The following is a 24,591-nucleotide window of genomic DNA, read 5'->3' on the forward strand; positions in this document are numbered from 1 at the left end:
TTTGTATTTAGTCTACACTCACATAAGCTTAAATAAAACAATTCTTCACAAAGTCAGAGATTTGTGGACAAAGTAAAGTCCCACAGGAGCAAGGACACTACGGAATAAAGCTCTAGTTACAGAGGTCAGCACTTCTGCTGAGAGGGATCTCCAGCTTCCTGAGAGTTTCAAGTCAAGACACGCATTGGCAGCAGAGAGCCTGACTGTCCTGTGTTGATCCACAGGCCTGATGACCAAATCCTTTGTAAACCCATGGAAAGAGAGGAATGCTGAGGCATCTGGGCCCAGCGCCGCACTCGAAATGACAGGCGAGAGAACACGAAGCAGGAAAAGACACTGGTTGTGGCTTAGTGCATAAGCACAGAGCTGGTCTGAAAGCCACATCTCTGCCTTCTGTCTGTTTCAAAGACAGCTCCTGGGGCAGGGAGGTCACTATCACAGCTTCACATGAGTCTCATTTACAGACTATTAAATGCTTAGAAGGCTGTGGGTGCGGAAGGCCACAATTCTGAAACAGATGGGCATATGCTATACAATTGCTGGAGGCACATGGGGCGTGGAGGTGATGTTTTGCTGCTCATCAGCTTTCATCTCACAGACAAGGTCTGAATTCAAAGTGTATTTGGGGCAGAGGTCAGTAATGCTTTACAGCTGAAAAGGGCCAAACTTAAACATGTCACCTTTCTGGGGGAACCTGGCCACAAATGGGTTGGGCTTACATGTAAGAAACACCTGCTAGTAAAGCCTTGAGCCTCCAACCAGAAACCTGAGAGAAGTAAACTAAATGAACAACTGCACTTTCTCAGTTTTCCTCATTCATGAGCACAGATCAGTCAGCTGAGAAAGCACACATTTACCACAGAGAGAAAAATAAACACCCCCAAAGCAGAAAAACAAGGTAATACATTAAATACATATACATAGTGCTTTAAGTATAACTTCAACCATTTTTGCAGTCCTTTCCTCTGCTGGATCTGGTCAGTTGATAGCCTCACTGACAGCAGAGCTTGGATGCCTGTCCCACTGCCTGCCCATTGTTGCTTGCAGTGTACCTTATTTCACCTCTTAGGCCAGAACATGTATATAGCACCAGGAACTAAGAGTCTCTTTGTGCACAAGAGGCTTTTAATCAGTTTCTTCTTTAAATCAACAAAATGTTAGCAGTTTCTAATTCAGGCAAGACTCTAAACAAAGTCCTTTTTTCTTTTCTTCATGTATGTAACTTTTGCCCTCAGATGCTAGAAAGTGTTGCCTTGTATTAGGGTAATCCATCACTCTGAGTACTCCTAAGCATAATTAATCATCCCAGGCTTCAATACCTGATTTCAAGCAGCCCTGAATGCTATGTCTCTTGATAAAACAAAATAAAGCTAACCCTTTCTCTATCGTAATAAATGAATGCATGTGAAATAAAGCTGGTTCAGACCTGGCCAAGGTTTCTTTCTGTTCATCACCTTTTTACTGCAGGAGATAATATCATCAGCAAACTTCTCTTCGTGGGTCACATTCTCTGCTGGACTGCATTGGTAGAGGAGCCAGGACTCTGCAGATGAGTTGCTAAGCTTACAAAGGAAATTGGCACTTCATGTGTTTGCTCCTGTAGCTCCTCACTGACAAGTTTGCAGCCTCCTACCAGGAGTCACATCCTGCAGACCAGAAGCACAGGCACTGCCGTACCCCAAAACGGCCACTAACGATAGGTCTCTAGCCTGTGGCTCACAAGACCTTCCTGTATAAACTCAGCAGCTTACAAGTTTCACCTGGCAGCAGTTCCACTCACATTCTCTGCTCTGTTTTCAGCAGTGGCTATGCTGTATTCAGTGATCCAAGTGGGGACTGCAATAGAAAAGATTAAACATACTATGTATAGTTAAGCTCAGACTTTGCTTGGTGAAAAACTGATAGCTTGGAAAACTGCACTTCTGTGGACGACTGGTGAGCGGCGGGGGATGGACTGGAAGCACTGCGGGCCTGCTAACGCCGAGTTGGGTACATGGCTCTGTTTCAACCGGCTGTGCCTGCCAGCGCAACGCACGGGTGAGCAGCCAGCCCTGGCAGCGCACAGTGCAGTGCAGTGCAGAGCAGTGCAGTGCGGAGCGGGCTCGGCTCCACGGTGGGGGCTGCCGCCCGGCACCTGCCCCAGCCCATCGCAGCCTCCCCGGGGACGGCCCCGGGGCTGGCAGCGCCTCGGCACGCAGCACCGAGCCCCGGGCTGCTGGGAGCCGATCTGCGCCTGGCTTGCGGCATGTCTGGGGCCCAGGGACCTGAAGACGCCGAGGCCCGCACGGAGGACGTCCCCTCCCTTACAGAAATTGAGCAGCTCCTGAACGCTGGGCGGCCCTCTTGCAACCACGTCGATGAAGTGTGGCCCAATCTCTTCTTGGGAGACCTGTAAGTGCAGCTTCACGGGCACCCCGCGGTTAGCTGGCCTCGGTGGGGTGGCTTTAGCTAGCTCACGGCTTTGCTCAGGGCTGCCGCTGCCACCAGGGACATCGGGGTCTCTGAGCTACAGCGAGGACTGAGCTGGCACTGGTGTCCCGGCTGGCCCTCGGAAGCAGTGCATGGGCTGACACTGCAGCAGGTGGCTCGGGAAGGGCAATCCTAGCGCTTCTCCTGCCCCATTATTATCTCTCCACTCACCTTGAGGTCTTTGTCTTTTCCTTAGAGTAACAGCTCACAACAGATTTGTTCTGTGGAAGATGGGTGTGACCCATGTTTTAAATGCTGCCCACGGCACAACATACAGCCACGGAGGCCAGGACTTCTACGGTGCAACGATCGGTTATTATGGTGTGCCAGCCCATGACCTCCCCAGCTTTGATATAAGCCAGTTCTTTTTCTCTGCAGCACACTTTATCCACAATGCCTTGAACACGCCAGGAGGTATGAAATCATTGTATCCCTGATTTTTCTGTGAGTTGGTGGACTCTCGTAACAGGTTAGCGCCATGAGCTCACTGGTGGACCTGGCAGCTTTGGCCACCTGTACCATGAGGAGGGAGTACTGGGATATACATGGATGTAGCTCTAATTAGGTCCCAAAAATCTGATGTGAGAAAGGGGATGAACAGTGCAGGCAGAGAGAGAAGGAGGCAGAGAAAAAAATACCTGGAAGGAAAGGCTTGCTTAAAGAGGGAGGACTTAAAATGGAAACCCTCTTTTGAGACCTCCTTATGGCAACTATATTTGTAAGAACAAAAGAAGAGACAACAGTTCTGATTTCTACAACCATGAACTGCAAGAAGAGGAACATACATTGCAGATGATCTTCCCGTGTGAGCAGGGCCTGCAGGGCTGTGCCTCCATGGGGATTTATAGTGTGTTGCACTAAACACTGAGCTTCTTGACACTGGTGCAGTAAAATACTAATTAACCTGTATTACATAAAAATCAATTTCTTATCAGGAGTAAACTGCCATTAATTGAGATGTCTCACTCTGTGGCACACCTTCTGCTGTCAAAAGAGAACTACAGTTGCAGCAAATTGCTGTATTATGCAATGGTCCTAGGCCAATCATTTCCCTCGTTGGCTACTGTGTTAGTGCCATCATTTCAGGCCAGCATTATTCTTCATGTAAGTAAGCCCCTCTGAATTCAGTGGGTGTTATTTTCCTCTTTCTCATAGCATCGTTCTCAGAACAATGAAGAACAATTTCTTTGCTTTCAGCAGGGTTTCCTTTAATTTACCATAATTTACCAGTGTTCCTGAGATCAGGTTGGGCATTCATGGCACTTCTCATAAAAGTGAGTGTAGCAATTGCAAATTAGACTCAACTGTTAGCTCTTCGTGTGATCTATCAGAAGAGTGAGAAACACATCAAGTTTGCAGTGTTACTCTGACCAGGCTGGAGAAGGCAGAGTCAGTTTGCCTTCCCTTTCAATTAAATTTCATCCACTGTACTGCTTTTTTCCCCTTAACCAGCTAAAGTCTTGGTGCATTGTGCAGTTGGAGTGAGCAGGTCAGCTTCCCTAGTCCTAGCATATCTCATGATCAAGCACCACCTCCGACTGGTTGAAGCCATCAAAACAGTGAAGGAACATCGTTGGATTTCACCCAATCGTGGCTTTCTGAAGCACCTGCGAAACTTGGATGTTCAGCTACAGCAGAAGAAACACTGCTGAAAGAGGAAACCCATTTGCATTCACTGTCCTGAGCCTCAGCCACCCTCGCCGCTGCGCATGTGCAGCTTCCTAGGATTGGTGCATGTTGAGAAAAAATGAAAAAAATGATGCCTCAAGGAAGAAATTAAATACAACTGTACCTGAATTAATTCTCACAGCTCAGTTCCTCCATGTCTAGCACAGCCAACAGTGTGAGCTGTGGAGCTGCTGTGCCTGTCAGGGTGCCTTCTGCCAGATCACTCCGCCGGAGTGACTAATGTGGACCAAGTCTGTTACTGTTTTTTTGCTAATGCCAGAGGCAAGTTCAGTAACTGCATCCAGATGCTCTGTACCTTTGAGTCCCCTTTACTTGAAAGGGTAACATGACAGGCTTCCCCACTTGGGCAACAGTTCTCATGTGAAAAGGTTCTTGTGTTTCAGGCCTGGTGCTGTGGCCAGGGCAATTTCTTAAGAGGCTAGGCACTACTACAGAAACATTCCTCTTTCACTATCCTGCTAAACATTGCAATGCTACAGGAAGCTGTGGCAGCCTGAAGACCCGCACCAGGAGAATCAGCTCTGTGCAGTTCTATCCACAGTCTGTGGGTCAGCAAACCCACTGAGCTTGTCTCGTGTAAGTATGTTTTCAGGAAGCTAATGTATATTATGTATTATGTTGAGGACATTAAAAGAAAGATGTCAGATCTTCAAAGCACTTTGTAAGTTTGAACTCACCAGTTCACACTCCCTTCAAATTATCCCAAATTAGTTCTGTGATTTGAATCATCCCTGGTTTGACATCAAGTAGGAGGAGCTTAGCTTACACTGATGGATAGGCTTAATTGATACAAATTAGTTTTAAGCTGTTTTGAGGACATTACTTTTCCTGTTGTCAGTTGATTGGTACTTAAACCAACATGATTTTGAATATAGCAACAGTATTTGAAATTCATGCTGCCACTCTGCCTGAAAATTAACTTGTTATCTTATGGTGAATCGTGAAGTGATAATCAAATCAATTTTTTCTCCTTGCTACTGGTTTGATATATTGATTAACTGGGTTCTAATGCAGTCAGGAAATCTTGCCAAGGATGCTCACGGGCAATTCTAATCATTTAGGAACAGGGAAAAGGTTATTTCACAAAAGAGCTTTGCCTCACAAATAAGAGGCAGCCTGGAGCCCTAGGCAAAGTCTTAGCTACTCACGTTGGTGGAGTAGGATTTGGAGACAGTCCCTTGGCTCCTCTGCAGCAGCATCTGGAACTGCAAATTCTAATCCAGTCGTGGATCCATGCAGCACAGTCCAATGCGACAAAAAACCCACCGAAGTCAGTATGCCTCAGGCACTGCTTTCCACTGCCTTAGCAGGGCAGGGAAAGGCCAAATTGCTCAGCGTGTGCCTGTGGAGAGAGGAGGTTTATGGCAGAGGCAGGTCCTTCCAGCAGGAAGCTGGAGTGCAGTAGACTGCAAGCAGGAACTGCACGCTTTTGCATCAGCCTTCTTCAAGATGCACTTAGCTCATGTGTTCAGGTGCCATATACATGTGCTGGGCACAATTTGCTCTCCCCCGTTCAAGCCTGAAAACCAGTCACAAAGCCACAGTATCACCTGATGGCAGTCATGTAAAATGCCAGTGGAACCTTGTCTTGATTTTATTTTCCAGTACAATAACTGAGGACATTAGTTGAAGTTTGTGGAAGCCATTTCTGAAAGAAAGAGGAAGAGGTTTAAGTGAGTTGTGTAAAGCATTGTCACAGGATGCTGCAGAGGGTAAAACCTTGTATGCATTCAAGGGGTAGCTGGAAAACATTAAGGGAGAGGAATCCATGCAGAGTTACAAGTACTTAGAGACCATCTAGATCTGGGAGCTTAGGAGCTGCATCCAGCTGGAAGCTGGGAGGGTGTTAGAAAGCAGTACAGTACACGCTTGGGCGCTCTTACTTTCTGCAGGCATCCACTCACAGCCAGTCATGTGCAGGACAGTGGGCTCAGTGGACCTTTGGTGAGGCTTAGAACAGCTGCTCTCATGGGCTTTATTTTGAGCTCACCTCTAAGATGAGCCCTCCCCTCTTTCCTGGTAGCTTATTATTAGAACTGGGTCACGTAAGGCATTTGGGACTGTGTCTCAGCTGTGCTGACCGACATTTCTTCCTCAGGGAGAGCCCTGTGCTGGCAGGCACAGCACTGTAGCTCACATGGGGGGGGGAGTAGGCTTTTTGCATAACATTTGCTTAGTGCAGACTTTTCATTTTTCTGGCTGTTCCCTGTTCCACCAAGAATGTAGTGCTGAGCTAATCTGGGAGGCATCAAGGCGTGTACTCTATTTGGAGACAGCCACCTGCTTGGGAGCATCAAACAGCAGCAAAAAGCATGCTTCAGCAGAAATACTCCCCCGTGCATTCTCCAGCAGTGGCATCTGGCCGGCTCTCCCCAGCCTAAATCTGCCTGTGGCCAACAAAGAGAACAACACCTGAAGACACTCAGACCCCGGGGTCAGCCCAGGAATGCTCTGACCCCAGCAATCCTCTGCCCAGGAACTGCCAGATATTTTGGACAGCTGCAAGGTGGAATTGAATCACATGGGTGAAGAGTATCCTAATCTCTACACAGGCAATATGCAAGTGTTATTTAAGGCTGAGCTGTTCTGAAGGGCTAGGGAATACAGTACCTGCTGACATATGCTGTCCAAACACTTCACTTGGTTAGCTCTGTTAAACTGCAGTGCCTTAAAACAGGCCTAAGACTAGCACAGGAGAAAGTAAAGAGTAAAAAGACTACCCATTAAAGAAAGAATCTACAGGACAGAATAAAATGAATTGGAAACTGACTAAGACTCTGTATTGCTTTGCATTATTTTGTAATTATTCAACATCTGGATGTTATAAATGCTGCAACAACTACCATATAAAGCACTCATGATCCTGTGTAGCCTTAAAGCTGAACTGTGACTAAGTTTTATCTTTTCAGTTTAACTAGCATGGGGATTTTCACAAAAGAAGTATTCTAATTTTTGCTATTTGTATGCCAGCTTGATTTGCAGTCAAAATGTATGGGGATATTCTGGGTGACAGCAGATTTAACTGTTTACTTCTCAGGCTTGTGTGGATGGTTATGTCTGACTGGAGCATGGAGAAAGCATGCAGCCATCTGCCCTCAGATGCCTAGTGACTAACATTATGCTAAAACAAGTTCTTTCCATCACCAGCAGGTTACAAACTTGTTGAAATACCTAGAGATTACAATAACAGTAACTGCAATATGTAAGAAGCAGGAGGAACTAACAATCTTTTTGCTAATTGCCCACTGATTACAGTTAGAAGTGGGCATTCTTTCAGCTATGAAAAAGCAAAGCCTAAACATTAGCTAGATGGGTTTGCAAATTGCAGCCAGCTTTCTAATCACAGCCCATTTCTCATCAGGAGTGGGACACCCTGCAGATGAGCCCTATGTACTGGCAGGCACTCAAAATCATGGCTATGCTGGTCTGACCCCAGGTGTGGGAAGGCAGAAGCCAGTACAGTGGAAAACCAACCTTTGCTGTTCCAGTTAAACCTCTATACTTGGAAACTATAATAGGATTTTTACCTTTTTTAAACTTGATTATGATCAGTTGAAGAAATCAGGATTTGCAGAATTAAGCCCAACAGGTAGTAAAAGCAAAGTTTGAACACCCTATAAAGTCATTGAAATTGTATTGTCTTAACATCATCCTTTGATTTTAGACATTTTTCTAAGTGCAGTTTGAAGATCTCCTTTCAGTGTGCTTGGGTGTGTGTGTTCCAATTTATCCTTGCATGTTTACTTTCAGTTACATTCTCTCAGGAAAACAAAGGTGGGAGGAAATGTATAGATATCACCAGTGTGTATGTGTAGCAAGGAAAATAGGAACTTTTGTAACAGTCAGCTAACAGGAATTAAGATGTGAAAGGGTTTGCTTGCCAACGCAACAGCTGACCCCTAATACTGAGTTACAGCCAGCAGGCAGTGAAACTGGGAGGTTATCAAGTGCTACAGAGAGGATCTTCTTTACTTCTCCATCATTAATAAACCAAATATGAACCATACTTGAGAATAACTTTTCACGGGCGCTTCCTAAGATGGACGTGGGGAACAGAGAGACTATTTGCATTTAGGGCTCAACCTGACACTGACTGAAGTCAATAAACACAGGATGTTTCTGTTACTGAGCAAACACATGGCAGCATCAGGACTTGTGCCAGAGATAAATAACCTAAATCGGTACTATGAACTCTCACTGCTCGTTTCTGTGGAATCAGTTATGTGCTGTTTCTGAGGAACTACCTGGAAACTAAAGATAGAACCACAGAATCATAGAACTGTTTTGGTTGGAAAAGACACCTGAGATCGAGCCCAACCGTTCTCCAACTCTGCCAAGGCTGGTGCTAAACCATGTGCCTCAGCACCACATCTCTGCATCCTTTAACCCCCTCTGATGTATTTCAGCAGAAACATTGCTCCTTGTGACTTTATCAGAAATGTGATGGTCAGCTTCTTTAAACAAGTTAAAACTCTCTTACAAAAGGAAGCAGGGATGGATAGATGATTTTCCTAGTGACTTTCATCCTGGAGGATTTTGAAGTGGTCAACAAACTTCTTATGAAATATTTGTCTGGCTGTCAGCCACTACTGATGTGCAAGGCCAAGGTCAAGCCCCTTTGTTCTAAAAGGTAAGTTTTTAAAACACTACATAATAAACAGCTGAGGGCACAAGATCTAAAATGTCCTACAGAAACCAACTTTGTGCTGATCATAATCAAGCAGGTTTATCAAGTGGAATTTATCCAGATTAGCAAGGCTAGTACCACTCCAGCAAAGAAACACTGCACAATGAAGGACTAAGACAAAATCAGAGGCTGCGCTAAATCCTGAGTGTGTTCTTTTCACATATGTATTTCAGCTGCAATTATATGAGGACCTGAGCTACCTCATGCAGTGAATTTTTCTAAGCTGGGCCAGTAATTCCCAATGCCTTTGTAGTCAACTGGAACCTGCAACACTTGTAAAGTCTGTGGGAGGTTATAGGCAGGAAACTATCTTTGCAGAAGTGAGGTAACTTGGAATTCTGCATTTTTGAGACATATTTCAGAGTATAGGACATAACCTTTGACCTTTCTTTTACTGCCTTACTCTTTGAGACATGTCTCAAAGCATGGCAGGCACTGGCCTCTACAGACATGAATGCATTATAAAGCAATGAGATGTCTTGAGCTGCTTTTTGTTGTGAACTTTTGTTCATGAGGCCCTATAGTTCCATAGCTAATAACGAGGAGGACCTGAAGACACTTGGTGTCACTCATGCAGTGAACGCAGCACACTTTGCACAGGGAAGCAAAGGAGACCAAGCTTCCTGAATTATAATAGGATACTTGCTGAGAACTTGATCAGCTTTCACCTTGGCGTGCATTTCTGTACTGCCTCCGAGTGCATTCGTGAGGCCAAACGGTGAGTCCCTCTCCTCGTGTTAAACCACCGCTCTTAAGCAGCACTTTCATTAAGAGATCACATATTCTTCCAGCAGCATTAGCTAAACCTCACTCAATCACTTGGGTAAGCCTAATTATCCACTTACAGACAGTGTCTTCAATGGCAGGTGGGAGGGCAGCAGGATCCTGAGAGATTAGGAGTAACCAACAAAGCCATGTCCTAATCGGCGTCGAGGATCGCCCACGGTCTGTTGGTAGCCATTCCTGCGTACGTCCTGTGTCAGGAGAGGGAGAATACCAATCATAAATGGGAATGATGCTGTGTTTTAGTGAGTGAGAAGAAAGTTCTGAGTTCTCAGTCAGTAACCACCGATTTTTAAAGCTTCTCTGTGTTGATTTATCAGACTACACAACACAAAAATTATTTATGGTCCTTCAAACAGCCAAACCCTGCAAAGAGCTGTTGTAGAGACAGGTTAATTGCCCTTCATAAAGCCTAATGCCACCTGTTTCCTCTCGTTCTGGACTCAGGTCTCTAGTAAAAAAAAAGATGGCTCGTGATTAATGAAAGGGATGAAGGTAGTACCCTGGAGGGTACTTTATCTCAACGGCTGCAAATTAGATCTCTCAGAGAAGAGATGCAAGTGAAGCAGAAATATGAAATCATGCAATCTGTGACCGTGGCACTATTCTGTGCAGCCTGTAACAGCACTATATGTATTAATTCCTATTCTGAAGGAAAAACGTTCACTCTTGGTGTTCTCAGCAAAAGCAGATCTGCCTCCCTTGTGCTGACTTAGCTTCTGATTTGCTGCCACTTCCCCCTAGGCAGTGCTATCCAAGCAGCAGTGAGCAATTTCATCAGTCTGTAAGACTGCGAGGGGGAAATGTCACACAGACACTCTGAGCATGAGACGAAAGGGAAAGGAGCATGACCTAAAGTTTTAGCACCAAAACAATCTTTCCTCTCTGTTTAGGGGGAGAAGGCTTCTGAATTCATATGCTCCAGATACTCCTCAATCATTTGGTTAAGTGGAAGCAACAAATGCACTAGATACTCCTCCAGGATACATTCCCATTTTGTTGTCCATTCTGCTCAGTAAAACTCAGCTCCAAGAGAAAACAAGCATCTGTTTAAAGTTAAAGCTCTCAAGGATATCCGTGGGCATAAAAAGGAGCTAACCTGCTGTGCTGAATTGGGAGTAACAAATGCAAAGAGAGAAAAATGTTACAGTCCAACATGTACAAGAAGTCATCCAGATGTGGGACAGGATTTTTCCACCCTGGTAAGAACAGCTGCTCAATGGCCAGGGACTTTCCAGAGGAATCTTCTTCATGCAATAACCTCTGCCCAGCTCTGTCCTGGCTTTATAGACCTGAGATTCACAGCACACACCATGAATTTTCAGTGCTAATTAGCCTTCTGTTCATGCTCAAAATTTCTCATCTGCACCAAGATTCTTTTGCACAGACACTGATGTGTCTTTAGCACTACTGAACGCAGAAAGTTCCTTCATTTGACAGGAGTTTTTCAGAAAGGAACGGCTCTTTCAACCCTAGGCTGCTTGCTAAGAACACAGGGTTCTCCTAGTATCCTGCTTTCTGTCAATGTCTTACAAAGGAAAGGGAGCTGCAAAGACCAAATATTCATCAGATTTTTGGAAGGACTGCCCAAATTGGCAAACTATGCTGGGCCACCCCAGGGTAGTTGTCATCATACAGCAGGTCTGGAAAAGCAAATTGTAGTTTTAGACTGGAGTCCTACCTGCAGAGGTAAAACACCTGAGTAAAGTTCTGTCAGCAATTCAACATCTCTGCAGAACTGGGGCACTTACCCAGGGCTCATTTGCTCCGTGTGTGCATACCTGTACAAGATAATGCATTCAGCATTGGAACACCAATGCTGGGGCCAGGTTAATCCCCAGGGAAAACTCCCACCAAAAGCCAACGGTGCAACGCCGGGCTGAGTTCACCCTCCTACTTCTGAAACAAGAAGTCTGCCAAGGACAGTACAGCCTAAGAGGCACCCAGAGCTGGCAGGCTCTCAAGTGTCAGAATAGAAGCAGCATCGCTGGCCACATACATCCCGTGCTTCACAGGCGAGACAAGGCAAGAAAACCAATCAAGTTGTCTGGTGGAAAAAACAGCTTCCCAGGATTTCTCTGGCCATGGAGTAATTGTGATCAATCTGCATTGGCAAGTATCAGCTTTCCATGTGTGTTTTGCCTGGTGCAGACTGCCTGCAGAGAGCAGCTCAGGCCGGCTGCTGCATGCTTGTTGTCGCCAGCGTAAATATCCCTGTCTTGCATTATTGTGGCACGAAGCAGCTGGACCATTTGAAAATCATTTAAAAAGCACTATAAAATTAGGGCTCCAGTGCCCTTATTTTATTACTTTCATGAGCAGACATTGCCTAGAGAGAAATTATCCTCTTTATTTTCAAGGCTAAAGGTTCTTTTAACATTCATCAAAATCAAAGTGCACCCTTGATAACACATTGAGCTGTTACTTATCTAGTACAGACTTCTGCATAATGCCACATCTGAGATCTCAGTTCTTCATACACAACTCATTTGATTGTACCTGCTGTTGTTCTCACCAAGTGAATTTCCATAGTTTCAGGAGAGGCTGGCTAATGCCCTAAAACATATTCTTTCCATAATTCCTCATTTTTTAATGTTTATTTTTTTCATTTCTAGAACAATAGCCTGGAGTGGTTTTGTTACTGATTCCTCCATGCAAATGGGCAATTAACTCCTCTGGCAATGGATTTGCACAGACTAACTAAGCATTCTAACTGAAAGGGCATAAATAGTACATAGGTGAATAACTCAGTAGACTTCCCTTTCTGTCTTTGAAAAGTCTCTCTCCCAAATCCACACACACACACACACACACACACACACACACATGCATATACATAAAACACATAAATATTTTAAAATCTATTACAATATATCATTTTGTAAAGCCCTTGAAAAATTTCCTCTTTTCCACTCTTATTTTCACAAACAGATCCTTTGCTAGGCTCAGGGAAACTGTGAGTGAAGCAGAGCAGCATGCCAAAATGGAGACAGCACAAGGGGAAACCTGTTCTTTCTGGAAACCAAACCCAAGTGCAGCTGTACTGACCATTCTGAAAGCTCAGATGTGAAAGTGTAGGAAGAGGCACTGGGTGGAATCCTCAGCCAGAAAGGCATAGTGAGGCCCTGCATATCCTCTGTCCCACAGCTCAGGAAAACCACTGTTTTCCTCTGTGTTAAGTTCCCTTTAGTTTCTGTAAGAGATGGTCACCTTCCTATCTTCACATCAAATACAGACCAAGGGAAATATTTAGAGAGCCATAGCCTTGCCTCTGTTCCCATAGCTCGCTCTTTGTCCAGAGCTTTGTCTTTGCGCTGGGGGTAACAGACTGCACTCCTGCACCAAAAGGCGGCACACTTTCAGAGCTCTGCAGGGGAGGCTGCTTGGTGCTAACAGCTCCTGCCTGGAAGCATGTGTAGCAAGGCAGAGGAGCTGCAAGGGCAAGATGCAGCACCTTGCATGGAGGAGATGTAATGGGACAGAAGGCAGGCTCCGTGTGTGCACAGAGACCCTCACCACCTCACCAGCACTGACATTCAAATGCCGGTTTGAATTCTTAACCATCGAAGTCTTGCCTGCTGCCACTCAGTTTGCAATTCACTAACAGAATGCTTCAGCCAACAGAGGGACAAAGATTGAGTTATTTAGTAATCACAACTGCTTATGAGCCTAGACAGTCAAAAAATGGGACAGGTGTGATCATCCTAGTGCCGTTACACCTGCTGTTGCCATGGAGGGAGAAGAGGGGACAGGCATTTAGCAGGGTGAGGGTGAGTACAGTGAAAGCCCTTCTACTTGCTTGGAGTGCTGCTTGAGAAAGCCTTTGCAGACAAAAATCTGAGGAACTGAAGTGCAGAAGTTACCAGCTGATCCCAGCTGGACCTTTCCCCTGTCTGCACCACCTTAGCTTGCTGCTGTACCCACTTTTATCTGAGTGTGCTCGTTTGAAGCTAGCTACAATGTTTTGGTGAGAAGGATTAGATCACAGGCTGTGAAAGGGAAACAAGGGTGATGTCTGCTTCACTCATAGGCTTGCTGAGATGTATAAGAACAAGAGTAAAAACATAGATAAGGGAGTTCAAGCACAGCCTGGGCTTTGAGCTGCATTTCTCTCTAACCTCACCCTCCATCTCCCTGATTAATCCACCTGCTTCCTAACCCCCCTGGCTGACTCCATTCTTCCTTGGGGCACAGGGCAACGTCCGGAGTGAGGTAGGGGAGTGGGAGAAGGTGGGAGGGTGGTTGGGAGCCCCTCCTGGGGACTCAGGTTTCTGTTACCTTTTACCTTGTCTATTTCTGTCTATAAGTGTCTATACTGTAACTGTCTGCTTGTCTATTATGCTAGGCTGTAAATAATAAGCTTCACTCAATTTCCAGAGCTGGCTGAGCCTAGACTGGGTGATTTCCAAAGTGTGGGGGGCAGGTGAGACCCAAACCAGCACACTGGGGAAAATGCAGGAAAGGCAGCTTTACATAATACTCTCTGGGACATGTGGCATTCATTTCTGTCATGACTTCCCGAGCTGTGCTTAAAGTGAGGATAAGAAAGCACCTCAGGCCTATAGCATCTTTTTCTGTTCCAATAGTCAGCAAGCCAGTAACCACCTTCCTATGTTCTGATGGCCCCAGAAACACAGAGAAGGGCCCAGCTGAGCTGATCTAGCTTTGGGCTCCTGCATTTCAGACATTTGATCTTTTGGGTTAAGATCAACCTACCCATTGAAGCCTATACTTGTGACAATGATCAAGAGTAAGTAGCAAGAGGAGAGCAGAGTTCAATGTGGTCCTCTCAAGACCTGATCCAGCATCAGAACTGTGACTTTGTTACATGTGTAGAAGCTTTCTGTCTTCTGAGGTGACCTGCCCATATGCTCATTCCTTCTAAAGTATATACACCTTGATCAATAGAACAGAAACAGAAGACTCAGGTAAAGACACATCACCCAGGAGAATAAAAACAGAAAATCCCTTCTACTCAGAGCTTTCAAATTCCTGGGCAGCCCTGAGTTTGCCTTTGTTTTGGGGATAAATGGAGTCTCACTATTGGCATCCACTAGTAAAAGACAGCATAGTTAACGCTTCAGTGCTGAAAGGAGCTTTTCCCTTTAAGCATGCCTACAGAGTGCTGTTTCCCTCAAAGACACAAGCACCGTATCTCCATCAGAGCCAGGGCTGTTAGGTCAGGCTGAGAGGACAGAAAGGACTGGAAAGGTGAGGCATAGGTGAGAAAGCTGCCAGAGGAGGGGAGGTTTACACTGCCTTGATGCTCGAGAACTGGGAAAGAGAACAGAAACACACTGAGAAAGAGAGAGAATAAAAGACTAAAAGAATCACTCTGCTTTTTACTCGGGGTGATTGCATTACATCCTGGGCTGCTTTCTGCAAGAGATTCTGACTAGGAATAAGGGAGAGGAGCACTGCCAACCTGAACGGGGAAGGCTACGGCGTAGGTCATTTGATAGGCATGCACCGAGGTAAATCCCAAGCGAACGGACCCCGTACCTTGCAGGCTCCTCCTGCCGCCAGCCAGTTTGCTGCGTACCAGCAGCAGCTGCCCCGGTGCGCCAGGGCCGAGTCCGCGCTGGAGCCGCCGAGCACTTCGCGTTGCTTTCTTCTGCCATCTTCTGGCCGTACGCAGAATTACAACGCGCCAGGAACCGCTGCGCTGGTCCGAGGCCAGCACTGGAGGTAAAGGCAGTGTGCAATTGGATCAGTTGGCTTCACTGGAAAACAGTATGGCCCTTCTTGCGTATTTAAAAGCTCGCCCAGTTATTCCAGCTCACCAGTTGATAGTAGCAGTGGCTCAGTGGTTATCTCAGGCCTTCTTTTCTTTGCGTGTCAAAGCAGAGTTTCATAATGTGTGAGGCTTTATCATTTTGTACCAGGGCCTCATCAAGTGCACCCTAAATATTTTGAAGAGGGTCCTTTTTTGCCTATTCTGATTTTAGCTCTTCACAGCTCCTTGGTACAAGTCATCTTTGCTTCCACTGAGGGCACAGGAAGATCTTGTCTGACAGGCATGTAAAGATTTTCCTTCTACTGCAACTCTTTCTGTCTGACTTCCCAATGTAAGCACCACAAATCATGCCACAACACCTTGTGTTACTTGCTTCATTCTAAACCAAAATGCGTTCAGCATTTTGTTTAAAAGGAATGTAAGATTTATATACCACAAAACTTTGGTTCCTGAACCTCTGGTTCCTGATTCCCCCCCCCCCCAACACACCTCTTTTCCTGCAATCACACAGGTCTTTGTAAATGACTACTTGTGATGCCACTCTCCTGTCACAACAGTTTTCCCCACATAGTTGTCTTAATAATATAAAAATTATCTATGATGATGTAAAAAAAGGAAAACTTCCATAGGAGAAAATACCAATATTCTCCCTTAAAATAAGGCAGAAATCCAGAGCCAGTAAGAAAAACTAATCACAAAACTCCAGCCTGCAAAGAGAACGTAAATAAAAGCTGTTCAAAGCTTTGTTCATTTTCCCTAGCACCAGCAAAAACGACTGCTTTGGATTGCAGACCTTGGACAGAAAGGATGTTAATGCTATTTACAGTTCATGGGTGGCTGCCATTACCACTGTACCTGAGAAGCTCACAGTCCTTCGTGTATTCCTGCTCACAGCAACTTTCTCAAGCAGCAGACAGCCTTCCTTCCCAGGGTGCTGCTGGAGGCACTCAGGTCTGCTTTAGGAAAACAGACTGTTACATTTGCAGCCCCTTCCCAAACTGTCTATTATAAACCACCTGCAGCAGGCACAACCTCCAGCAAGACTGCACCTCTCCCTGCTACCCGTGCTTGACTCTCCCTCTTGGGAGCCATAAGCTGCTGCTTTGCTGGAGGCTTTTCTTCCTCCATCACTCTACCAGCTTTGGCACTGACATACAGCCCATGCCAAGCCTCAGGAAACAGCATCAGAAAAAGAGCAGCATAAAACCTGGCATGTAACAGCCCTTGTTCCTGCCCTTCCTGACCAACTGCAAGACTCAGGTGGCACCAACACGGTATCTGGGAAGCAGGCAGCATGGTACTGCCAGTTCCTCACAGAGACAGCGCAGCAGACCCTGGTGGGAAACTCCTTCCTGCCAAGCAGCAACTGGCAGGACAAACTCCCATAGGGCAGCAAACGTTCCCACAGCCCTTGGCCCCTCATCCATCACAGCCTGAGCAGGTGGCTGCACACACTACTTTAGCCCGCCCCCCTGATTTGGGTATCCCCCTGGTTTGCTCTGCTTTACCTGGTACCCCAGTCCTGGGGAGGAGCAACAAGAAAACTACCTCCTGTTTTATTTCTTCAAATCCAAGATAAGAAATTAGGAGCAAATATTAATCAAATACATAATAAAAAACCTGCAAGACAAAGTAGGCCTCGGTGGTAGGTTGTAGTATTTCCTCTTAGCTGTTTCTCAGGCACCTTATCAGTGGTCAGTTCCTTCCTGACATGAAATATGTCACTTAGGAGATGACCCAATCAAAACAAAACAAACAACAAATTTGAAGTCAGCAATTAAAAAGCATTTAAAGAAGAATATTCTGCTCTGCCCCAAGAAAACCAGGAGTTTTGTTCGGAGTGACACTTGAGGATGTGATTTAAGGGTGAATGTTGTAGAGTAGGGATAATGGTTGGGCTTGATGATCCTGGGGGTTTTAGAATCACAGAATCAACCAGGTTGGAAGAGACCTCCACGAGCATCCAGTCCAAAGTATCACTCTTTTTGAACTGCAACGTTTCTGTGATTCTGCGTCCCCTGAAAGCTCTATGATGTGCCTATAAAAGAACTGTAAGTGCCAAAATAGACTTCTCACTGTCAAGTTTGGAAGTCTTTTTGCTCTTGATTCCACTGGAAAGAGTTTATACAGCTTTTTCAACCTTAGAAAAGGTTGTATGCTTTCAAGCAAGGCAAAGCAAGGAGAGCACTTTACTGCTTAAGTTAAAAGTGCAGGGAGATACACACAGCTCAAAGATATCCCTGCCAAACGACAGAGGAATATCAAACCCCCTTTACTCCTGCCTTCAAATATTCTGAAACCTTCCAAGCTTGACAGGATTGCCAATTTTGTATTGACACCAGCAGTCACATAAAAACTATTTGAGGAGTAAATCAAGAAGAACACACTCTCCCCCCTCGCCCCCCCAGCTTTAATCCACAGTCACACAAACCTGTATTGCTTGCAGAAGGGCAAGTGCTTTTGAGTCCCTTTTAATAGCAGTATACTAACAGCCTTGTTTGTGCTTTATGAAGCTTGCAAGGCATAACCCTCAGCCCCTTCAGCATTTGGTCTCTCCAACAACATTTGTATCAGAACTAACCATAGCTTACACTTACTGACCAGCTGTGACGTGGATGAAATGCCAGCACAGCACTGGCTGTGGCAGCACTCACTGGGCTGATACCCCTATCAAGGTCATTCTGTTTTTCTTGCTCTCACTGGAGCTCCTCTGCCCTGAGGGCACAAGGAAGCTTTCCGTCAGAGCTCTGCACAAGCCACAGCCTCTCTGCTCCATTGCTGGCGTTATGTAAGATCACAGTGAAGTTTCTACTCTTAGAAGCAGTTAGCTGCATGGTGACTGTGTGCTCTTCTGATTATAGCACACAGCACAGTTATGGCTGCTGGCAGCGCGACCTGAAGCGACAGCAGCACGACTTAAAACTACAGGTACAGCCACGGTCCCGGGAGAAGCGTGAGAGCAGGCAAGCTACACTGGAAACAACAGCAGCTTGTGGGGTGGGGAGTGTTCATTTAAGGCTGTGGTACTCTGGACAAGAGTGCCACAGAAAAGACTTAAAGGGGAAAACATCACCCTAGGCTTGACAGATATCCACAGAAGAGTCGGAAACTGCTGTAAGAGCCTGTGGAGGGCAGCGCTGTCCTGCTGGGGGTGGTGCGCTGTGAACAGCTCAGAGGTGCCAGCTGCTGAGGTAATACTTCCTTTTTTAATCCCCTTCCAATCTGGAGGTGTAATCCTGCTGCAGCCACGGCCTGTCACTTCAAGCAGGACTCCCCATTTTAACTGACACCCTCATTTTACAAGCATCCTTTCCTGCAGCATTAGCCCTGTGCATGGGCAGTTGCCTCTTCCTCTGCTGCATGGCCCTGGGAAGGGAGGGCTGGGGGAGGCAGGGTGGGACTAGGGCACTGGGGGCAGTATGGAGATTCTGCCCTCTTGGAAAGACAGGGCCTTGGGACAGTATGTGCAGATCTGTTATGCTGCAAAGCAAAGGAAATGCTCTCCAGGAGCACTTCCGTGAGCTAGCAATAAACCAGAAGGGCACAGGTGAAGCTCTCCCTACAAGCCTGAACCCTGCTAGCAGGGCCATGAGCCTGGCTCTGCAAGCTCTGCCTCTTCTTGGGGCTTGCCTTGTCCAAGGACAGAGTGGTTGCATGACCCGGGAGGGGGCTGCTGTAAGCAGCTGTGTTAGAGCAAGCAGTGGGAGGCCTCACTGGGGCTTGCCACCTCGGTTAAAAGCCCATCTGAACTGAGACACTTGGGCTTCATCTCCACCTGCACTACCTCACAGCTCCACACGTGCCCAGCCATGCATCCCCATGACTTCCCACTTTGCCTGGGACCTGCCTTCCCACAGTGGACCCTCTTGGCTGTCCAAATCCCTGACTGAGGCTGGTCACCCTCACCATCCCAGCCTTCTGACCATTCCCAGTCTTGAAACAGTCTTCTATGTTCATGCCATTCCCAGGTGCACACAGCTCCTATGGGGCTGCAGTAGGTTGTCCCCGTTCTGCAGCAGCCTCTCCAGCCCCGCAGGCAGACCTGAGACAGGAGAGCTCACGGAGGAAGGAGCCTTTTGCTCTCTAGCCCAGCTCAGACTCCTCACAAGCAGACATTGGTACCTTCCATGTCAGTCTGGAGGAGTCGGAGACCCGCAGTATAAATGTACAAGGCTGAACATAAATGGAGATGTCAGGCAGGAGACCAAGCAGCAAAGAAGTGTGAAGACTCAGATTCTCTTCCACTCAGGCAAGCACAGCTGCCAGCGTGGGGTGAGGGGGATCTGCAACCTGAGCCGAGGAAGTAGCCACGGAGCAGGTGTGAAGGGCTGCTCCCGCTCCTCCCCAAGCTGTGGTTAAAGAAAGGGCTGTCTGCAGAGCCCTCCATTCGGCGTTTTGCCCAGGTAGTAAATGCTCCTCAGAACTGAACCAAACAGACCTTTCACTCTACATTCTGCTTTTCTCTTCACTCAAGAATAATAGCAATGGCATTAACACAGTGCTGCATCAGACATGTGTGCAAACTGAGGCTGAGGGACCAATTCTGCTTTCCATTATCCAGGGGCACTGCCTCTGGTGAGGTAGATCAGGGCTTAAACAGTGAGCAGGAACAATGAACTTCTACTGTTCCCTGCTGTTTAAGTGTAGGCAAAATAAAAGGCTCTAATATATGATGCAGTCAGCCAAGAAAGCAATATTGCTCTGCTATGTGCATGGCCTACACTGAGACGAGTCCAGGATCTCATTTCTAAATTCCCATAGGTGCCTCATTTAAGCCATCAGCCATAACCTGCTTCTCATTTTCAATACCACTTGGTATTAGAGCTGCAGTGAACTGCTGGTGAGAGATTCTAATTCCTGCAAACAAGCCCCTGTAGGCTTGCAAGGAAAACAGAGAGTTCCCCTTTGGGTTGCCTGCTAGGTTCCCATCTGGCTGTTTTAACTTTGCTATTGCTTTTAAATGTGCTTATTTCTGCACACAAGGCTTTCAGCTTTACCTCAAGAGATTCCTGGGTTCTCTCAGCATCAGATTCTGACCAAAATGTAGAGACACAGATTGGGTCTTCTTAACAAAAAGGAAGATCAGATTTCACATTATGGTATCTGAAAGATTAATTCCACTTACATGACGATCTCCCTGTGAACCACACTTCTTTCCATCTGGATTCTTCTATCAGGAGGACAAACAGTGATAGTGTTAAGCACTACCTGAGAGAAAAGAGAAAGGAGTGTAAAAGATGAGAGCATAGGAAAAAAACAGACAGCAATTGAGAATGCACCAAGTGGTTTCAGCGTTTTTTTAGGGGGTGGTTTATTTTTTGGTTGTTGTTTGAGGTTTTTCTCTTTGTTTGTTTGGTTTTTTTTCTTTGTTTCTTTGCTTTTTTGTTTTCCCCCACATGAATTATTCTGATCTCATGCTTTGGAATTTGGAACCCTTTCATGTGTCAGGTTTTGATAAAGGGAATTTAGGATACTTGGCTGCAGAAGCTTTCTCTATCATGTTATTGTTATCTTGTGCTCGTGTTACTGTGGTAGCCATAGGTCCAGCCAAAGCCAGCGCCCCACAGTGCTTGAGGCTATCCACAATTTGATGTAAGACCTTGCTACTGAAAGACACTTGTGCCCATCTGGGCTACCATCACAGCCACAAGCAGAGCTCTGTCGCCAGCTAGGAAGGTGCTAGCAAAAGGGACAGAGGAAAGACGACTTAGAACTCAGTTCATGCTCACACACAGACTCCTCTTAGAATTTCAGACAGCAATTTCACCTCTCTATAAGCTCAGTTGGGTCTTTAGGACACAAGGTAAGAATTACAGAAAAAGGGCAGGAGGCTTTGCCCCAGCCACAAAGCTGAAAATCAGGGCTAGGCAAATACGTGGCTGCTCAGCTAATCTGGGTTCATTTTAGTTGCAGAAAACATGTTTTTGTCAAGCCACTTCATCTTGGTTTAGTATTTTACAAGATTTTATGCAATGCCAAAGGAAAATCCCCAAAGAAAAGTAACTTGGAATAGAAAGATGGAGAAGGTTTGGGGTCATTTTTAATAACAACCACAAAGAAATTCAAACCTATGGTATTGGAATGTTTGCTTCTTTTTACTTAGAACTTTGCCAAGGCTTTTGGTTGTTTGGGCTTGTTGGTTTGCTGCTGCTTTCTTTCTTTTTTAACTGGAATATGCAAATGCAAGTGCCAGTTCAGGTCAGGAAGGGCTGTGTAGGCTTTAAAACATTTTTTTCTTTGTCAGAAAAATCTTTGCTAGAGAATGGCAATTGTGTCCAGTGTGGAATTTTAAACCAAAACCAAACCAACAACAAAAAACCACCAAGAAGAGGAAAAAAGGGGGGAATAAAAACTGAAAAAATGGGAAAGGGAAAAGGGGGAGAAAGGGAAAATGGAAAGAGGAAAAGAAAAAAAACCAACCTCAAAACAAACCCAAAACAAATTAAAAAACCCTAAACAACCAACCCAGAAAAAACCCAAAACAACAACAAAAAACCCCACCCAAAAAACCCCAACCCAAACCAACACAACGCAAAACCCCAACCCAAAACCTTGCAGACAACGGCAATCAAGTATCTGGATAACAACAAAGCTCACCAGTTTTTTGTAGACCAGGTCATGGAATGTTTAAGTCCCCTGGGAGCTGTACCCAGCTACATGCAAGTGTCACTCAGAGTCACCCACAGCCCTTCGTGGGTGCTCCCCACAGCCCTTCACGGCTGCCCTGTACCTGTGCTGCAGGCTTGCTCACTGCCTGCCAGGGAGCTCCAAGCCCCTTGTGACATCTAAGGAGTGACTTGGGCTTCACAGCTCAGCTCTGGAGCCCAGAAAGCCCCAGCCATTTGGAGTGCACCCCAGCACCCTGGAGTTTGGGAACCTATGTGTAATGGCAAAAGAGCTTTAAACCTTGTGCTGCCTTGCATTCTTCCAGGGGACGTAAGGAGGTTGTTACATCCGCTTTGCTCTTGAAATCATTACCCAGTCTCAAACGTCTCCTGTAGGCAGAAAGAATTTAATGAGACCATCTTAGGTACTTCCAGGATACAGTTAAAAGTAATCCTATCCAACATGCATGGTCTAGATCTCTGCAGAAAATGTTAGTGACCTTGTCAGACACATTACCTGCTCTCCTGCCCTCCTGCAGTCACTGGCTCTTCACCACTAGAGCAGCTTCTGGGGGCTGCCCAGAGGAAAAAGCCTGGAGAAATCTAATCTCTGACAGCAAGTTTGCTAGCTTTGCAGCATCATAAGGTAGAAAGCATAGGAGGGGAAAATCCTCAGCAAAGTCCCTGACATTCAATTAAAAAGTTCTCTTTGCTTTCCTTATTAGTCCAATCATCTGGTATTGCAATTTCCAAGCTTCCCCTGAAGACTCCACAGAGCAATTCAATTTCAAGGGCAGCACAGCACAGGACGGAGTGGTGTGCTTGAGATGAGCTGTGCTTCATGGTGACCCGAGGAGCTTGCTTGTCTGGCCTTAGTCACCTGAAGCAAACAATGCTGATGTACCTTTTGCAGAGAGGGTCACTGTAGGAAAGGGAGCTCTGGTGCAGGGCACTTCCCTGGCTGCAAAGGCTAGAGTCATCTGCTGAGTTTCACCATCACCAAAACAATGCAGTGCTTGGAGAACCTTCTCAAAATCAGATCTTGAACAAAAGACTCCATGAGAAGTTTAAAGCAGCGGGGGACTAGGAGAACTGAAAGTTTAGTATCCACCTGCTTACCTCCACAACTGCAGCCTTCAAACATCTGCAGCAACCCAGAGTCGGCTGCACTTCTTGAAAACGACCTCATGGAGTCTCCTGAGGTAGAAGCTTCAGCTCAATGTCCTGTGTCAGTGAAAGTACAAACAGGTCATCGTGACCATGTTTGAGCACAGGCCGTGACTTTTGCAAAGCAGTAGAAACTGTAGGGCAATGCACAATGTCTTTTTGTGTGTTATTCCCTGTGCTAATCTGTGCTGGGATTGTACAACATGCTCCTTTACCACAGCTCATGGTGTTCTGCTATCTGCCCTGAAAAATGGGTAGCCTTGTGTCTGTTTATTGCTCTCCGCTTGTGTGCAGTTCTTCTCCTTCATCACTGGAAGTAAAATCAGTCAGCCTTTTTCCCATCTCTTCCATCATTTTTATTGTGCTTTTCATATTTTGCTTATTAAATAGTTACCCTAGGGAGCCTTCCTTTTCATTGTAACCTACAAAAAGCTGTACTTGCTCTTAACATTCGTGGGGAGAAGGAGGAGGGAGAAGGAAGCAGGGAAGCAAATGCAAGCTGAGGTCACAGAAATAGATGTGATGTATTCCATAATATGCCTTGTCTCATTTCTCTTGCTTTCTGCTTATTCCCCAATCAGCCTACACTGATAAGAATAACACACCTGAATGCTTGGACAAAGCTGTTGCTTTAGGAGCAGTAGCCATCTGGCTGCTGCTGCTGTGGGGCAAGGGACAGAGCACACGTCCCAGCTGCACTTCTTTGCTAGAACTGCTGAAAAAAGAAACTCTGAGGTGAGATTTAGGCTTTCAAGCACTGCGAGTGACAGCTGATGCCACATCAGGATAAAGACTGGCCACCCTGCTTTAAGAGTTCTAGTGTGGCTCCCACGTTAATTACGGCTTTAATAGCACCAAGCAATCAAACAAAGCTCATCAATGCTTTCTGGGAGTGAGAACAGCAGTTCATGATAATGAGATTCTAGCAGAGGAAATGCTAGAGAAGGGACTGCCTGGGTATCTCTGAATCTCTGCTCTCACCTGAGCTCTGCTTCACACTGGATGGGCTGGACCGAGCTTCCTGGGTCTAAATCACCGCACAACATTGCCAAAGAGATGCAAATACTCCACTGCATGATCTGTGAGGGAGCCAGAGACTCCTAAACAAGATTTTCAACAGGGCAGCGAAGCCAGAACTTTTAACTCTGGCAACAAAGCCAGAGCTGTCATATGCTCTTTTTTCTCACATCCCAGGGAAGTACCCCACCCCTCAGACAAGAGAAATTGCCCCTCTCCAGAGGAAAAGAGCTATCACAGTCTTTACAAAAAGCAGAACAGCTCCCAGAGGAGAGACTGGGGCAGACAGGTACAAGCGTACGGCGTTCAGGACAGTCAGCTGGGAGAGAGAAGAAGCTAGCTCAAATTCTGTTCCTAGTTACACACATGCACCTATGGACATGCCTGTGGAAATCTGCTCATGGGTACACGTGTATCTACAGGAGTGTGTGCACATG

At 46.1% G+C, this 24,591-nt stretch overlaps 2 protein-coding genes and 2 long non-coding RNA genes across 5 annotated transcripts in view; 2 read left to right on the top strand and 2 right to left on the bottom strand.

Annotated features, from left to right (window-relative positions):
• Positions 1 to 23,161, bottom strand: LOC135176400 (uncharacterized). Of its 2 annotated transcripts, none has more exons than XR_010302641.1 (6): positions 23,090 to 23,161; positions 22,272 to 22,360; positions 20,491 to 20,573; positions 9,691 to 9,819; positions 5,307 to 5,806; positions 1 to 1,836 (listed from the first exon to the last, which is right to left on the bottom strand). It is a non-coding gene; the product is annotated as an uncharacterized LOC135176400 (long non-coding RNA). The 2 variants fall into 2 exon arrangements; XR_010302640.1 differs by having other exon boundaries at positions 2,641 to 5,806.
• DUSP13A (dual specificity phosphatase 13A) lies at positions 2,201 to 7,258 on the top strand. Its single transcript, XM_064145551.1, has 3 exons — positions 2,201 to 2,391; positions 2,666 to 2,883; positions 3,922 to 7,258. Exons 1-3 carry the CDS (start codon positions 2,246 to 2,248, stop codon positions 4,119 to 4,121), a joined length of 564 nt encoding a protein of 187 aa, XP_064001621.1. The 5' UTR covers positions 2,201 to 2,245; the 3' UTR covers positions 4,122 to 7,258.
• LOC135176396 (dual specificity protein phosphatase 13B-like) overlaps positions 18,378 to 24,591 on the top strand; it is a 9,846-nt gene continuing 3,632 nt past the window's right edge. Inside the window, exon 1 of the mRNA XM_064145550.1 lies at positions 18,378 to 18,556. The gene's annotated coding sequence lies outside the window, so the exon portion shown is untranslated. The remainder of the gene's footprint in view (positions 18,557 to 24,591) is intronic.
• Positions 23,160 to 24,591, bottom strand: part of LOC135176402 (uncharacterized) — a 25,148-nt gene continuing 23,716 nt past the window's right edge. The window contains exon 3 of the long non-coding RNA XR_010302643.1: positions 23,160 to 23,194. This is a non-coding gene — a long non-coding RNA (uncharacterized LOC135176402). The remainder of the gene's footprint in view (positions 23,195 to 24,591) is intronic.

Source organism: Pogoniulus pusillus, chromosome 6, assembly GCF_015220805.1.
Source record: "Pogoniulus pusillus isolate bPogPus1 chromosome 6, bPogPus1.pri, whole genome shotgun sequence".
NCBI classification, from domain to species: domain Eukaryota; kingdom Metazoa; phylum Chordata; class Aves; order Piciformes; family Lybiidae; genus Pogoniulus; species Pogoniulus pusillus.

Excerpts from the sequence above, each read along its gene's own strand:
- DUSP13A (XM_064145551.1), top strand. The coding sequence starts at position 2,246 with ATGTCTGGGGCCCAGGGACCTGAAGACGCCGAGGCCCGCACGGAGGAC. Across the intron at positions 2,392-2,665 it reads AATCTCTTCTTGGGAGACCT|AGTAACAGCTCACAACAGAT; the intron begins GTAAGTGCAGCT and ends TCTTTTCCTTAG. Across the intron at positions 2,884-3,921 it reads TGCCTTGAACACGCCAGGAG|CTAAAGTCTTGGTGCATTGT; the intron begins GTATGAAATCAT and ends CCCCTTAACCAG.